General features: G+C 39.0%; 1 protein-coding gene across 3 annotated transcripts in view; it reads left to right on the forward strand.

Annotated features, from left to right (window-relative positions):
• Nucleotides 1-284: 284 nt before the first annotated feature.
• Nucleotides 285-17,760, forward strand: part of LOC112456807 (basement membrane-specific heparan sulfate proteoglycan core protein-like) — a 149,514-nt gene continuing 132,038 nt past the window's right edge. For 2 of the 3 annotated variants that reach the window (XM_025019569.1, XM_025019576.1), the window contains exon 1: nucleotides 286-1,021. In XM_025019569.1, coding sequence (XP_024875337.1) covers nucleotides 944-1,021 — 78 coding nt within the window. In that variant the 5' untranslated portion in view covers nucleotides 286-943. Of the gene's footprint in view, nucleotides 1,022-17,760 lie in introns of all 3 variants that reach the window. The other variant, XM_025019565.1, reaches the window with a different exon arrangement.

Here is a 17,760-nt window from a genome sequence, read left to right on the forward strand (position 1 = left end):
GGAAGAGAAAGGGAGAGAGGGAGAGAGATGACCGGTGGGAGAGAACTCCGATGGAGCGAGACGGCGGATCAAAGAATCCGGAGAGAGGGAGAGAACGTGCCGATCTGTGCTGAGCGGTGGGAGAGACCGCGAGATCGCGCGTCGGCAAAATACAGGCAGAGGGAGGAAGAGAGAATGAGAGACGGTGCGAGAGGGAGCGAGTGGGAAGAGGGGGAAAGACGAACTCTCCTCCCGGTGGAGAGAGAATCCAACGTGGAGAAAGAGGAAGTCGGGCCGCGAGCGCGGGACGAGGAGAACGAGTGGCGAGAGAGAAAGAGCCGGACCCGGCGCCAGAGAGGAGAGGGAAAACCACGGACCACGGGGGCTTTTGAAAAAGTTTTATCTTGTCGGTGAGCTCGGCCTCTCAGACGCTACCGAACGCCGGTACGGTGCGTTGTTGGCCACGGCGTGGTCGCGGGCCTCCTCGGCGACGAAGTTGCTGGCAAAGAGAGCGAACGGAGAAGAAGGAAAGGAAAAAAAAAAGAGCGAGAGAAAGAGAGAAAATCCCGGTCGTGCGCCCGCGATTTCCGGTCCCATCAGTCGGTCCTCCCGTCGCGTCGTCAACTTCCGTCCATCTCGTCCGCCCGCGCGCCCCGCGGACGTTCGCGCGCGCGAGAAGCCGCGAGGACCGCCGAAGAGAAGGCTCTCCGACGAAGCGTCATCCGCAGGACAAGAGGGCAAATTCCTCCCGCGGTGTCCTTGGAGGAATTATTCTTTCTTCGCCCGTCTCGCCATGTACCGTCGCTGAGGTGTCCCGCAGTGCCCGATCGAGAGAGAAAGAGAGGGGGACGGACGGCGATAGGTAGGAAGAGACGGAAAGAGAGAGAAAGAGGGTCAGTCAGGAAGAGGGCGAAGAGGTCGAGAAGTGACTCCTTGCCGGTCGCGACAGACGGCCAGCGGCGAGATGAAGAACCGTGTGTTGCTAAAGAGTGCGTTGCTCCTGCTGCTGATCGCGGCGGACGGCCTGGTGACAGCATCCGAGGTAAGTTTTTGACGTGAGCCGATCTTAATAGGGGACCGGGATCTCGTGTGGTCCCCGATCCGAAATTACCGGTATTCCCGGCAGAGAATTCCACCTCGGGGCGGACGGTGCTCCGTAAACGCATTTAGGAGCATGTTGCTCCGAAACGCGTTTCGGTTCGATTCTATATGTTGTCTACTCGTAATACTACCGAGCGACGAGACTGAACATATGAGACATTTAATTGACATTACGTGTCTGTTTAATCGACAGGAAATAATACTGGGAATGTAAAACTTATCACTGATAAACTTTAAAATGGCGCTGTCGCGAGAGAAAGCTTATACTATATAGCGTTGCTAATATTTTGCCTATTATAATCGCGTACTTAAATACATACGGAAATATTTCTTCTTAAAACTATTCGCAATTAAGATCAATTAAAATTTAAAAATATATGTCGCTAGGTTTTGCTGTCGCGCGGTATAATATTCGCGAATTTATCAGCTGAAGCATTTCGGAAACTCCCTGCGCGACACACGGGCGATTAGATAGCCGGTGTGGTTCAATCACCGCGATTATACCTGTTATGTGTCTCACTTACATTTGCTGATAAAGATCGACGCATACTTCGCGACGAAGGCACACTTATCGTTCTCGTAAATCGTCGCGATAGATTCGTACATGTGGAGAGTGCGACGCCGACGTTAAAATAATCTCTTACTTCTTTTTAGAGATATCAAAGATATTCTCCCTTCTTTGAATTGTATATCGTGATCCTGACATGTTCTTCCGTTTTTCATACAAATTTTGTGTGCAATAGAACGTTTGCATATGATTCGAACAAGGCAGCTTCTCATTGGTGCGCTCCAGCTGTGCCGCGCTTTTGACGATTGAAAAGTTGACATAAAAACCAATACAAGTAAAACGACGACTGAGAAAAATCGATTAATTATTCAAACGTATCGTTTACACCAACGCTGACGCCAAGTTTATTTAGTCGCCAGCTGTATTGATACAGCTATTATGATTCTAATATCCGGAATTTATTACGTATCAAACTTCTGCTGCTTAATTTTCACGACGCGATTTCCGGACGCGATACCTGAAGTTTTCCAATTTTTGGAATAACGATCGGTTATAATGCTCCATAGCTCTTGAAATGTAATGAACATAGCGAAATAAATAATGAGTTGCAGTGCAATTATAGCAATTTATTAAATAATAATCATAATATAACATTATATAGTGTGATACAAAACTTTCTATCGCATAAATCGATTCTGTAGAATAGCATTTTAAATAAAAATAAGTTAGATCTCTTTCTCAATCGAATTATCTGTAATAAGTTCAATAATTCTTGACGTTTTATACTCTTTCCGTTCCTTTTAAAAAAAATAAAATGGAAAATACGCCGACTCGCGGCGTCGCACAAAGAAATCCTTCAATTTAACAACGATCAACAGGTACGGGAAAAGAGGACCGGCGGAAATATGCCGTTGGATCGTTGAATACTCGTGCCGTGGGCTCAGAAAATACGGATCGAATTGTTATGCGTAACGCCGCCGGACTTGTTCGACAACCCGGCAGCGAGACGCTCCGGGATAATTCGCGCGAATCGATTATATTCCGATCACACCTCCAACTCCGTAGAAGTGGATACGAGCACGAGTCGAACTCGTGCCGCGGCGAACTCCGATCGTTTCTGAAACCCGCCAATTCAGTGAAATATCATTCCGCGAGGCACGGATTTCCGCCGAAACGACACTTCGCCGGCGTGGCCTGATATGACGATCCTTCTTCATCAGCTTCTTCGCTACGTCGCGGCGTCGGTGGTGCGTTCTTTATTTGTGCGTTTGTAACAGTGCGTGAACGATTTTTTCAATCTTGAGTCAAAGTCTTGCTAAAAGGAGATTGTTTTATTGTCGAACAATTTCATCTTTTATCTTTGTGAGACACCTTACGTGCTGTTTCTTAAATTCAATGGAAAATGCGGTCTCTCAATAAAAAAGACTTTGTATAGATATATGCTTGTTTGAATAATCCATAAAGATATCTTACCTATTTCAAAAGAATGCGGGCAATCAAAACGACTCATTATAGACATCTCGTTCTGGAAAGCAAGAGGTTCTTCGCATAATTTTATATAATCCATTTTATAAAGGATATTCAATATTTTTTCGTATAAACACTCAGATGTGAATACATACAATTTCTGAAAGGCTTTGTATTTATCTTTTTCGTCAATATAATCTTTTAGATCAAAATTCCGTTGTATTACATGTAGAATAATGAGGCTGACGTATTCTAAAATATATAAATTTAAAAAACTCTTAACAATTTCGGATAGTATGAAAATATTACAGAGGTATCTAACGTTGCTGCGAAGAAGAATATTTATTAAAAATAAAAGTATAATTAATCTTATATATAAAACGAATTATATTGCGCTGATTAAATATCGAATAAAATGTTCGATATCAAATTGCATAATATAATCTAAATTATACACTTTTCCAAAACGCGATGAGAACTTCACGAGATGATTGCGTTATCGAATCGCCGAAGTGATAATTTTGGAAGAAAAGTAGAATTTTTGTATGACAATTTTGGATTAACACGATTAAATAATAACCGAGCGGACAGTATTACGATCGTGCAGATCAATCGGGGCAAGTGCATCGCTGTCACGATGCATAAAATGCATCGTCGAAAGCCGTTTTGTCGCGATAACTTAACAATGATGCGTTATCTGCCATAGCGAGTATTGAATATCGCGATACTGGCACGATACCAGCGGTCAGGGCAAAATAGCGATACATTCGAACGAATTGCGAATATTTCGAGCGACACTCTCATTACGTACGGCGACATCCGCGACATGCATGTGTCTTTTCTGCGACGTGTGCTATTCAAAGCAGCGTGGTAAATGGCTCTATTTGAGGCGCAACGCTGCGCTACAGCGTTCTTGTTACATCCGCGAGCAGCGATGCACGTGCTCGATAGTACAAGCTAATCGTTCTTTGGATAGAGATGTTTAAATTCGAGATGGTGAGTGTCGATGCCTCTGCTCATATCTCTATATAAGACGTTGTGATTGACGTGGTGAGCATCGATATCACTTTGGAGAACCGCAGCGAATTTATTTATAAGTGCGCTTCTGTTAATTTGCAGATAATAGCGCAGTTCATAAGAATTTCGGGCGTATAAGAAAGATTTGATCTTTCAATTAAAATTTTTGGAATCCGATTATTGCGAATAAACGCCGTATTCTCATTTGTTCTCACAAATCTAATTTGGTGTAGTGAACTAAAACCGACTTTTTTTTTAGAATTGGAATCTATCAGTTATTCTTGACATAGTTAAAGTAAATCATGTTAATTCTGAAACTTAATTGTGTTTATTTGACATTAATTCAGTAAACTGTATCTTTTTCAATTGAGAGAGCAAATCTGGCAGCTATATGAAGATTTAGTTTCGTGCATTTTTCGTGGCGATGGGGAAATTTTTTAGGGACGATATATCGTTCTGACCCACGAGACGACACTGACTCGATGAATCGAGTCGGCGGATATTGAATTAAAATAGTTATTCTCGGAACGGCACGTTCGCCACGGTTCGTCGGTGGCTTGATTAATTTCGAATCGTTCCTCGATCTGGAGTCGAATTATCATTTCACGGCGCTTGCAGGTATTTGCATGCATAGACGATCATTTTGCAAACCGGCATCCTGACAACGAGTCGCAGTCGGATATATTATAAGTCGTAGTCGGCGCGAGGGTGAGCGCAATTATAGATCGAGGTGCAAACTCATATATCTCTCTTTTTCTCTCGATTTTCTAAGAAGAAAGGTTTATTGGAAAATGTCAAATTATTATGAGTATAGTTTTATGAAATGATTGACAACTAATTTGAATTTTAAATATAAATTGTCATGTTTGATATAATATTGAATCTCTTTTACAGTTTTTATACTTATAAAGAGATAGTATTGATAATTGCCTAAAAATATTATTGTTCACGTTACTTTGTCATGCTCGATTTATCAATACACGTATAGAGTGACGCCCTTGACATAGATTCGCCTTATCATCAAAACTGTCGATTACGTTCCGTGAAGCTATAGATGTCACATCGTATTTGCGCTATATTATAATACATCTGTAATATTGTTATAAAAGTAATATTTTGAATTGGTTTGACAAGCTATGACAAGTGATTTTATTGCATCTTAGCCTTTTATCTTCATCACAGAAATGATAAAATGTAAGAGTAGGTAATCTGATAATATAATTATACGCAGAATTGAAATATGTGAGATTTTTTATCAGTATGAGTGCTTGCTATTGACCTAGTTGTTAAATTCCTACATATAAATTGTCTTAAAAAAATCGCAAATTTATATGATAAATAATGACACGATACATATATTTCACATAAATTAAAATATGAATCATAGTGAATTATTTCCATGTCAATTTCAAAGATAATTAAAACTTAACGATTTAAGAAAGCGTAGGCATTCAGAGTAGGCGTTTAAAATAATACAGCCGAGAGTGACATTGTTAATTAACTCGTATATATCGATAGCCGTAGCTGACACCGCGGACCAAGTGTCGTGGAAGTTTTCCGAATGCAAGTCGTAAAGTTCTTATTGCGGAATTGCGACATATGTATGGAGAGAAAGCCAAATCCCAACACTCGTCCGACGACTTCTGAATATCGTTAAAACGGAGGTCGAAACCTACAGTTTAATTCGTCATTTTAAATCTTACTTGACCGTAATCTCGGATGTCCCGACATTCTTTATCGTCTTAGGTCCTATATATGCCTTGTGACAATGCACTTTAAAATACCGGCGTGGAGGATAAAATTAAGCGGACACTAATACGCAATAAAATAATGAATTTCTCACTTTATTCAACGTATCCGTTTTACACAAGTGCAAATGCTTTTATATAATATTTGTTAAAAATTAAATTGTTAAATAAAACAGTTTGTTCTTATATTTATACATGTCAAAATATTTCGCAAAATCAGAAAGACTCGACTTCGCATTTATTTCAGAGGAATAGAATCGCCACGATTTCTCGAATGCTCTCAAATATTATCCTTCCGTAAAAATGACAATGTACGTGCGGGAGAAAAAGTCGCGATCCTTCCGTTATTGCACCTCTTTTTCTCAGCCGTACCCCTGTCGCGCTATCCCTGACCGTTCCGGCTTGAATTGCGAGGGATTCGCACGGGCGAAGGGTCTGAAAGATTTGTATCTTATGAAAAATATGGTAATGCACGTGTATGTGGCGTTGCGGTGCCCGTTCGATATGGTACTGTTGCTCTGTACCAATGATGCTCGACCGAGAGTATCCCGGAAGATTCACATTAAATATTATAGATCCACTACAATTTAAATTTAAGTAATATATATACTTTTTCACAAGTAAATAGGTTAGTTTCATTTATTATTAAGCAAAATCTTTAGAGTTTTCAATGCTTCGCAAAATAATAATTGTACACTACACAGATCTCGTTAACTTGTTTGGCGTATTTATTTGCGCTGCCGCCGTACATAACTTCTACTCATGCCATATGCGACTTTTTACGAAGACTGACAAAACATATTAGAGGAAAATCGGGGATCCTCCGAGTTTCTGCGCATGCAATTTCGGTACGGTACGAGTAATTTGAAAAGTTCACGTTACCTACAACCACGAAAGATAGTCATTTATCCTTGCGGGGTTTCATTGGGTAGGGAAGAATTTAAAACTCGTCGTTACAGCGCTTCCACAAGCTTGAGCCATACGGAGGCAAAAAGTCTAGCTTCGATGAGATTTTAACCGTTAAACGAACAAAGAGCATATATAATTAGGATAATTATTACACGGAAGTAATTCGTTATGCGATGGCATCGGTTAAGTGACATTTGTTTTGTTTGTTTGATATTTTTGTTCGTTTGTTTGTTTGTTTGTTTGTTTGATATTTAATGTTATTAATTGCGTTTTATAGTGTCTGACGGAAATAACGATGATGCATGGGAAGCGATTATTGAGTACAAGTTGCTTTTGGATAAAAAATGCGAATTAGATGTAATTTCGAGAATTTTATATCCATACAATTTCCATGTCGCTTATAATTAGTATCTTTATGATTAGAGCAAGAGAACTACCTTTTATATTTTTGTAATACGCTCGATATACACACAGTAATGACAGGTTTCGCGGCAGCTATAATTTACCTGTGTAACATATAATTTCCTTGTAAAGTAATGTGTAATGTAGTAAAGTACATAAGCATTGCTAGAGAGAAGAATCGGACCAAAACTGTAATTTTTAAAAAGATATTAAAATGATTATTTGCGTTGTGAAATAAACATGACATATGATTTATCTATAAATTATTAGAATTAAAAATGATATAAAAAATTTGGAAAGAGTGATATTTAAAGACATTTTTTAAAGTCAGCTTGCGTTTCTATTTTCTACATGTTGAGAAAAAATTGAGAGAAAATGCGCTATGAATATTGAAAACTATACACTACGAGCATTGATATATTATTTTGCTTCGTAAAAATAACGAAACGATGAGTGACACGCGTAAATCTTAGATAATCATACCTGCACAAAAAGCGATATAGAATGAGCTGTTTAAAGAGGTTTAAACCGCTCGAAAATTGAGTATCGGATGATGTCTTTAATGCCGCAAGTGCCACTTATAAAAGAGCCTCATAAATTTCATTGGTTGACCCTAATGAAGTCATACGGATATTTCAGACGATTCCCACAGGAACGTGCATGCATTTTGAGGACTTAATTGATTGTCGCGTCGAATTAACCCAAATTTAAAAGGAGTTTAAATTAAAGGACTCATAAATTAATTTTGGTATAATAACTGAACTCGCTCTGTCCATGCGATCTCTTTTTATACGGATTTATTTGCGAGTTTCTAAAGTAAAAAATTATCGTAATCTCTCTCATCACGCAGTGTCTTGTAAACATAATATAAACGTAGTGCGATATGCAAGAACGAGAAATAAATCGAAGTGGCTAAAATTAATAATTTTCAAATATCGCAATATAAAATTTATAGCTAATTATTTTACATTATTATTATTTTACATAATTATCACTTTTTAAATAATAATATTATAATTAGCGCACCCCATAAGTACTCATGATTTACGCGTACAATCGTCGCAACCATAATTTTAGTCAATGGGCGTGTCAATTAAATCTGGACGACACGCGACGCGATCCATCGTGAGATCTTTCGCCTCGACTGCGGCATTAAAAGGATCGAGAGCCGGTATCTGGTCTTACGTAAACCATCAGGGTCATCGAAAAGTCGGGATGCATGTGAGGAAGTGAGAGAAAAAAGAAAACGATCACAAGAAAGCTATAATGCAAACGGACGGGACGAAGAGGGACCTTCGTTCAAGAGGCGTATGCGATATAAATCGCTTACCTAACTGTGCGAAGTCCGTTCGCAACGGCGGTCTCACAATCAGTCCTTCTTCCACGTCATTTCGCGTCCAGGATTTAATTAATTATTTCAGGCGGGTGGCAATCCTATCTTAGCATTCCCGATAATGTTGTGAAACTTTATCCCGTTAGAATGCGATTGTTTGGCTGACAATTTGTTCAATTAATATTTATTTCTATTGTTATTACATATTAGCATATTATACCGATACTTTTTATTATCGTTTTACAGTACTATAATTATTAAAAATATAATAATTACAACTTGCTACTTATAATAATAGGATTCTCCAGAGAATACGCTCTGAACTATCGTTTTTTTAATGAAATTTATTTGATTGATCTGATCGGAGATAAATTAGAAATGTCAGCGCGATGTTTTATAGAGCGCCTAATAAAATGATGTGACTATCTACGCCGTCTCATTTAAACTCGATTTTTTTTTGTCAAAAGTTTAACTGGAAGCTATCGCATCGATTTGATATTCATCTGTGTGATTAAGCGTCTAATTAATTATTTCCCCGTGCAAAAACCGACTACAGATTATTCGGTAATTGGACAGCTAACATATTATTGGAAATACATAACGTTCTGTTTAGGCGCGCATTCTAATTTCTTCATTAATACACGGACGGACTGCGACTCTTCGATGCGATATTCTCGCATGTACGGTCGTTGCTATCACTTGCGTCTCATACTAGCCGTTTAGAATTCTCGAAAGACCGTCGAGAGAAGTCGTTTGCAAGTACTTCTAGTCCTCGAACGGCGCGGGTACTTGAGAACTGACGACGAGTGAAACCTTAAATGCCGTATTGCCAGGAGGGATCTACTTTTTACCAAGCCGAGAGACTCGTGAGCGATTATTTATAAGCTCGCGTAGCCGCGCGCTGAAAAGATATTTACGTTACTTATGCAGTCCACCACTGGCAATAATTATCGACGGACATCGTCCCGTCTCTCCTTCTTCCGTACAATTGAATGATATCGTTCCACGTAGCAGTTAATGAACAGCGACGCGATAAATATACATCGCGAGATCACGTATATTATAATCGCTCGAAGATTACACGTGCGTTTTTTTGCACATTTTTAAAATAATGTAATTTTAATGACTTTTTAATGCATATTAAAGATATGTCTATCTAAGTTCGTGAATCTGCAGAACACGTACATCTTAATAAATATACAAAATCGATTTCCTGGGAAGAACTTGAACGAGCTTTTAATTACGAAGTTAGTTAATAATGGAAGTTAAAGTACTGCAATAAAATATGAAAATCTCAGACGCGGTCTTAGGTAACAAGATCTTATTATTGGGTTGATTTCAATTACTTCAATTTATAACTAACAACTATATCTTGATATTTAAATAGCGATAATGATATCAAGTAGAAATTGCGAATAATTCATAGTAATATTAAACGTAGATACCTATGTCGTATCACTCTGCGCGATCGTCAAACCTGTTTGTACGGTGTGCGTGAGTTAATGGGTTAATCTCAGCAACCTGAACCTTCGATATTTATCATCGTGATTGTATCGCGCGCGAGCGATAAACGCCGCTTCCTATATTCCGCGCTTATTCCGGCGCTTTCTGAGAAGAGGCAGGAGTTGGTGCACGCGTGGCGGCTTACTCATTGCGGACAATTAAGTGTCTGGGCGGAATAACGAAGGCAAAGTCTCGCCATCGCGTCTTTCTCGCGTCTACGGAAGAGGCCGTAAATAGATGTGGACAAGTGGAGAAGGCCCTCGAGGAGACGCGCATAAACATCTACTTAGGTCTACGAGGATGCGTGGACTTTAATTAAAGTCGGGGAACAATTAACCCGTGCGCTTTTTGTATACTCGCCGCGGGATCAACGGCGTTCAAGAAGCACATCGCGCTGTCTTATATATTTCATATTCTGACCCACATTTTAATTACTGATGCCACGCGAGAGGTAATTTTGAGTTCGAAGATCATTTTCTTTTAATGCAACATTCCTCGAGTTATTATCTTATAAATTTATCTTCTAACTGATTTTAAACCGTGTAAATGTCGAATTAATATTCATTATATATACGTATAAAAGAATTAATATTTGAACGATTTAAATTCACATATTAATGTCCAACCTCAAGTATTAATTACGTTACATTTATGATTTACAATATTAAATTGAGTCAAACTCTCTAACGGTCAATTAATGTTCAAAAAAAGCTGATGGAAGTCATTTGAGCTTTCTCAGTTACATTTAACTGCAATAAGACATTTCCATGACAGAAATTTGAATATGATATTAAATTGAATCGATGTCGCGATTAGTTATTATAATAAGGATAAAAAGGTACATATAATATTCTCAAAATTAATTTCTTTCTAGGAAAGAAGGGATGGTTTTTTAATCTCTCAATATAAATAGAGTAATTTAAAATGGTAATGTTTGCTAAATTTTTAACATTTCCAGTTTGCAATTAACAGCCTTATTAATTATTTCCCGCAAGTTTTAATTAAATGATACAATCATCTCGGTATCTTGTCAATTTTTATAAATATAATGTTTCACGGCGTCTATCGCCACGGTGAAATCAACGACGTTTGTCCCTGACGCATCTCGGATATGATGTAATCTCACGTGGTGGATGTACGGGCGTGGAGTTTTATGCAAACGATCCCGTAAATCATTTCATCCACGCTCCATCGAGTCGCTCCCGAAAGTCGACCCCCTTTCCAGTCGTCTTTCGGAGCTGGCCTTTCGAAAACGGGCCTACACCGTGACCAAAACGTTACCATCGGACGTGAAATGTCGCGTCCGATACCACGAAAGTCGGGAGTATATCACTTTCGGATTCGAAATGCCGCGAGATTAAAGAGATTCAAGCTCGTTCACGCGCGTTTGCCGAATTTAGACGACGCCTGGATCGATTCGGTTATGCGGTTCCCGATAAAGCGAATAATCGCTTTTGCATTTTTATTGTTTTATTATTTCATCGTCGCTCATGTGCTCCGATCTTGGGTAAGAACTGCAGTTATACTGACGCATTCAACGTATCAAGCTTTATATATGACAGTTACCGTTAGGAAATCGTTTGTAGCTATGAAATTATCTTGAATACACGTCAATTGGCCCGATTTGTCATAAGAAACCATGTCGTAAGACGCCTTTAACGATGATTTGCCGCCGATAATGCCCGATGCGAACAGATCGATAATATCAGGCCGGGTTAATCTGTACACACTGATGACGTATACACTCCGTTATGTTGTCTAAGTCATCTAAACAGGTTCCCTCAGTTATGCACTTGCTTATCCAAGATCTTTATTATTTTTCCTTTCTTTGTCTTGTATTATTAGAAATTTAAAAAAACTGCGCAATGCATTTTTATATATTTTTTTTTGTTGTATTAAACTAAATATAGCTGCTAACACTAGATATTAATGACATAATTAAAGTATACTAAAAAGATATTAATTATATAAAGATAAGAATGTTATTACACGAGATATTTTATGCGCTTTATCTACATTGCATATCGAATAAACATCAGATTATAAAGAAAATATCACTTATTTTATCTCATTTAATTGACATTAATTATAGATTATTCATTTTGCGGGATACTAATTTATTTATAAAAATCGACCGGAAGTATGATTTTAATATAGTTCTGAGATTTGCATTTTAATTAACAGCTTAAAAGATTTATCGGATAACTGGAGCACGACTTCCTCTTCGACGTTGGGATATATGTCATTTTTACCTCCTTGTGAGAAAATAATGCTAATAATATAAGGACGCGCGTTTTGACGCTGTTATTTAAACTCACCACGCGCGTTACAATACGTCGTACTGCAAAACGTTACAATGTTCCGTATACGCCACACGTCCTCAAACAAGTAATACAGTTCGGCCGCGGGACGGCGCAAATACCATCCGACCGGTTCGCTCGACTAATCGATTTTTCACATAATCCTTATCGAAGTATTAACGTCGCTGAACCATTCTCGTAGCCGCTCTCGGCTGGTGCGTTTACCATCCCTCCGACGATATGCGCTCGTGTATCTTCCCTCAGGCGAGCCGGCGCAACTCCTACGATATCGGTCATTAAATTAATCGGATATATCCGGCCGACTTTCGCGGTCGGCCGTAAAATTAAGCGGCGATCGAACGTATATATATTCGCCGGCACGAAACCGAAAAATAATCTCCATTTTCGGCGCGAGCTGAATTCGCACGCGCGCATCACGCGGCCCCGCTTTCGTCTTCACCGCATCTTTGCCGAATTCGTGATTCATGTAACGCAATTAATCTCGAATGAAATTAACTGCAGTCGTTGTTACGATTGAAAAAAAAACTGAAATATCAATAATAACGTCAAAATAATTAAATTGCAATAATTGAATATTATAAGTAAAATAATGAGCTTTCTCTGAGTTATAATAATTAACCCGAAATTAATCAAACGTGAGTTGATGATGGAAAGAAGTAATTTTTTGTCGCTAATTTATCAATATATATGGCGAGACCTGATCATAGCCATAGCAGTGGAAACGGGTCACGGTTGGTCAGACTCGAGCGAGCGGCATGTCTGGTCAGGTCGGGCTTTACCTCCTGAATAAAGTAACTTCGACGCCCGGACAGGTAGGATCCCGGCCTGAGCCCGCGACGTCGCTTTTGCCGCATCTCTACGCATGCACTGGTAAATAACGTGTTTGCGCGTTCACCGGCCCACCGTCCGCGAGTGTTACCGCATTGGCTATTTTCCTAGTCGACGCGATGCTTGCCGCGAAGCTGGCGCGAGAACTGCGAGAGTATAATTCCTACGAAAGAAAAAAATGTTAATTATTAAGTTTGATCGTCGCGATATATTTAGGAAAAAAAATTGAACAATAGGATAAAAACTGATGCCAAGATTCAGGACAGATATTTATCGCAATACATCACTGATATAATAAACCGGAAAAACTGAATAAATGATTCAACACATGGAACACATGGACTTTTAAGGCTCAGTCACAATGAGAGGAATAAGAAATAAGATAAAGGAATTAGGAATAAGGCATATTGCATCTCACTTTAATGTACGTGTACTGAAGTGAGATGCGACATTCCCTTATTCCTTTATCTTATTCCTTATTCCTCTCATTGTGACTGAGCCCTTAATTATACACAGGCTGTTGGGTGGCAGTGTGGTCTTGTGGTAAAGCGCCAGACTCGTAACTCCGAGGAACCGGGTTCGAGTCCACCTGATCACAGGAATTTTTATATTCCAAACTGCACCCCTCGCACGAGTGGGGCTCGTGCGGAGAAACTGGGCTATCTTTCGGAGGAGACATTAAAAGAAATTGGTCGTCAAGCTTTGGGGAGCTTTGGGAGTGTTCGGCATTTTTCAATAGTGCTAAATTACGGTTACCGACATTAGCACGGAACGCAACCTAAATAAAATACTATTACCTTTGTAAAACGTGTAAAACGTGTACATAAATATATGATTTTTTAACTGTCTGTATTGTATGTCTAAATGTAATATCTAAATCTTTCTTTCTGATTTTGACAAATCTGATAATTACATTTACACACGATGGACCTATCTTTCGGCTATCTTTCGGAGGAGAAATTAAATTTGAAATTGGTCGTCAAGCTTGGGGAGCTTGGGGTTTTTTTTTTATCAGAGCTGATAGAAGCATGCGCAGCATGTGGCCGCGGGGCATGTTCATGATCGCTACATCACGTCGGTATGACAAGATTTCTAACCTGAGAGTCGTCAATTTTAACGCTAAATATCTTGCTTCGCAGGGCAGACCGCCGCATTTTTCTGCCAGATTCTTTCGTTTCGTGTCAAAACGCGTCGAATAAGCATAATTTTATTGATATTTGAGGTGCAGCGCGTATTCTAAATAATTACCTTTTCGACATACATTTATTTGTAACACCTTATATATTTCGTATAAATACGCGACCTTGGTGTTCGTTTTTTTTTTTTTATATGCGACGCGTTCCGCGCTGTGCTCCATGTACGCACAAGGCCGCCGCGCTATCATTCGCACCGCGAGCCTTGAGCAGGCAGGTTGCTCCGCGTGTGTCGTTGTATTATTACCGCAAGCAAATCGTAGCCAATATTGAATACGGTAATCTTCCATAATCGTTAGAATGGGTGATTGCCAAATAATTAACTATGGAATTAGTAATCCGTATATAAAAACGTATATTTAATAAAACGAGTACATATTTTACACGATCTATTTACCCCAAATAAAGGTAGAAGCGAATTATACATTATTTTGTCGCATCATTTACGGGTCGTAATGAGATTTCTTTGACGGTTCTTTTACCTGAACATATCGCGTATCGCGTTGAATTTTTCGTCGCTTAAAATTCGTTATATTTATATTTATATTTATATTTCCAACGTGAAAGCGCGAAATAATACAATTAACAGTATGATTTAATATAGTCGTATAATATATCGACTTCCTGACTTAATTAATAGAATTAATATAATCGCATGATCAATTTGAAACGCTAGAAACTGAACAATCTGAATATTTGATGCGGATTTACTATGGTGGAAGGAAAACAAGGGGTTCCACGTAACGCTCACACGCTCGCGAGCATTATTTCGTCCTTGTTTAACAATTAACATTTAACAAGGATAAAATGATTCCACGAGCGTTGCGAGCGTTGTGGAACGCACCCAAGGCTCTTGCGCATCCCTGATGCAATAACCAATGAGTGTGCGTTGGGCCCAAACGGGAGATATTGATCGATGATATTGGCCAATAGAAGGCCCCGTAAGATAAAGAATATCCATTATATCCCATATGGCTCTCGCTTAGCCTAGGTCGCGACGTCTGTGGTCTGCGCATCCCTCCATCGACCTTGTTTTCCTTCCTCCACGGGATTTATACTTTAGTACGTAAATATCTCGTCAAAAAACTGTTTGGCACGCGACCGCGCGAGGAATGGCAGGTACCCAGTGCCGACGATCCTCGCATCGTCATACGTCGTGTTATTGTCCCTCGTAACGCGATCGCGAAAAGTGGCGGGAGAAAGCACTCTCAAACTTTATCTTCTTTGTGAATAAGTAGTGATTTTTAACCTCACATTAATTAGCTTTCGTGATCAGCGTGAACGAGTCGACGATTTAAAGTGCGTTTTGTTCAATCAAGTGTGTCGTAAATACATAGTGTCACGCGATCGTATTTTCGGGAATATTGTGCGAGTTCAACGAAAGAACGTCAAGACGATGAGACTTCTGAGAGGAGGAGGAGGCCCTGGAAAGGCATCGGGCAACAGCGGAGCAACCATGAAGTAAGTAATTTAATTCTTATTTATTATTTGTTACATGATTTGTTGTATCAGAATATACTTGAGATACATAAAAGACATTTAAGAAAGATATCTATAACGATACATATAATTTGGATATGGTTTTGTATTTTACAGTTCAACGTAACTTGTCACGCAGCTTACGACTCAACATAATCTGCGACGCAAGCTTACGACTCCGCTGCTGCGCATCGTATCGGTGAGTCAAATAATTTTTAATTTTATATTAAAGTGATGCACTTATTTAAAAATATTATATTCGATGAATTTGAAGATATGTGCGTATCTTGAGTTAATTTTCAGTAAATGCAATTGAGAACACTATGAAAATAGAGCATATTAATAATATTATTTACATACTTATAGTATTAAGTGCAGAGTGCAGTATAATTAAATATTCAAGTTGAGTGTTTATAGGGAAATAGTGAGACATAAAAATTGAGAAAGAATTAAAATAAAACTTATAAAAATTATAATAAATGTATTGAGTTTTTAAATTTAATTTAACTCTTTTCATGATCTCAAATTTCATGGATGCTAAAGATATAAGTACTAGATATTTATGTGTAGATATAAGTACTTATTTGAAATTAATTTATTATGTATAAAACACACTATTAGGGAAATATTGTAAATTATAAGTTATATTAAACACGCTGATAGCGAGCCTTCTTTCCTGTTCCTAAATATTCATTTTTTTCATAGAGTTTGAGATCTGCGTTTGGCATTCGTATAATTTTTTAGAATGAAATGTTATTGTATATTAATGTGAAGGAAATATTCAAAAGTTATTTCCGATGCATATGTCGCAAAAATAAAAAGACAAAAAATATTTTACAGTCACATAGCACATTTTAATTAATTAATTTTACAAAGATATGTGCAAATAGTTATTAATTATATTTATTTTTCTACAAGTCAATTTTATGTTAAATTAATCTTTTTAAAGTCGAGCCTTTTAAAGAGTAAATATTTTTTCACATGGAAGAAACATAGAAGAATTTTTTACATAGATTTTGTTAGACTTATACCATAAATTAAATTTAATCATTTATAACTCGAAAACTCTTGTAATTTTGACGTTTCCACATTAGGATTCGCCACGTTAATTAACTTTAAGAATACGTATATCGTTTAAGAATACGTTATTAACATATCGTATCCGTGATTGCACAGGTCACGCTATATTATACACATATAAATCAACTCTGACTCTATTCATCCGATTTAACCAAGAACATGCAAACCGGACAGGGGACAAAGAAAGGGCCTGTGTCGTTGGTGTACAGATTATGTCCAGAACGAAGGAGGCAGAAAGGGAGGGTCCCGTCAAGACTGACTTGTCTGAAACGTGGGCGGGTAGAACTGGTTCTCGCGTGTCCACCGAAAGGAACGAGGAAAGAGCTTCTCGTCTCTTTACCTGAGAGATGAGCCCTCGTTCTTCTCGGTAGAGTGGTAAAGGGGTCTGATCTACGCTTGTCAGCTGAGCGTACCCCGCTTCGCTGTCTAACCGTGTATAAAGTCGCGATTCTGATGATCCACCTTGTTTCGGGGGCCTACGTTGCGAGATCCACGTTACGTGAGTCCGGTCGACGCACGTCGGAGTCCCAGGGGCCCATGGCAACACCGCTGTATGTCGCCGTGTCGTGCCGGGGTCCGGTGTGAGTCAGACGTGCCCCGACGTCGTTCGCATATACGTGGGCCCGTTCGTATGCATATGCGCTCGAGGCAGGAACCCGCGCTTGATTCTTCTCTTTCTCTTCTCTCCCTCGCTTCCTCCTTCCTTCGGTTCTCGTGAGGCCGCTTCGCTGCGGCCCGATCTGCGGCTACGCGCTTAACACGCAAAGTGCTAATAATTCTCCGCTCGCCGATCGGCCGAATGGTAATTTTCCACTTTGGTCGAGGATTAATTACGCTGTGGAAATGGGAAATAGCCGCGAATACACCGTAACTGTAGAATCGTTCAGAAAGT

Source organism: Temnothorax curvispinosus, unplaced genomic scaffold (assembly GCF_003070985.1).
Source record: "Temnothorax curvispinosus isolate PA1 unplaced genomic scaffold, ASM307098v1 QBEX01000668.1, whole genome shotgun sequence".
NCBI classification, from domain to species: Eukaryota; Metazoa; Arthropoda; class Insecta; order Hymenoptera; family Formicidae; genus Temnothorax; species Temnothorax curvispinosus.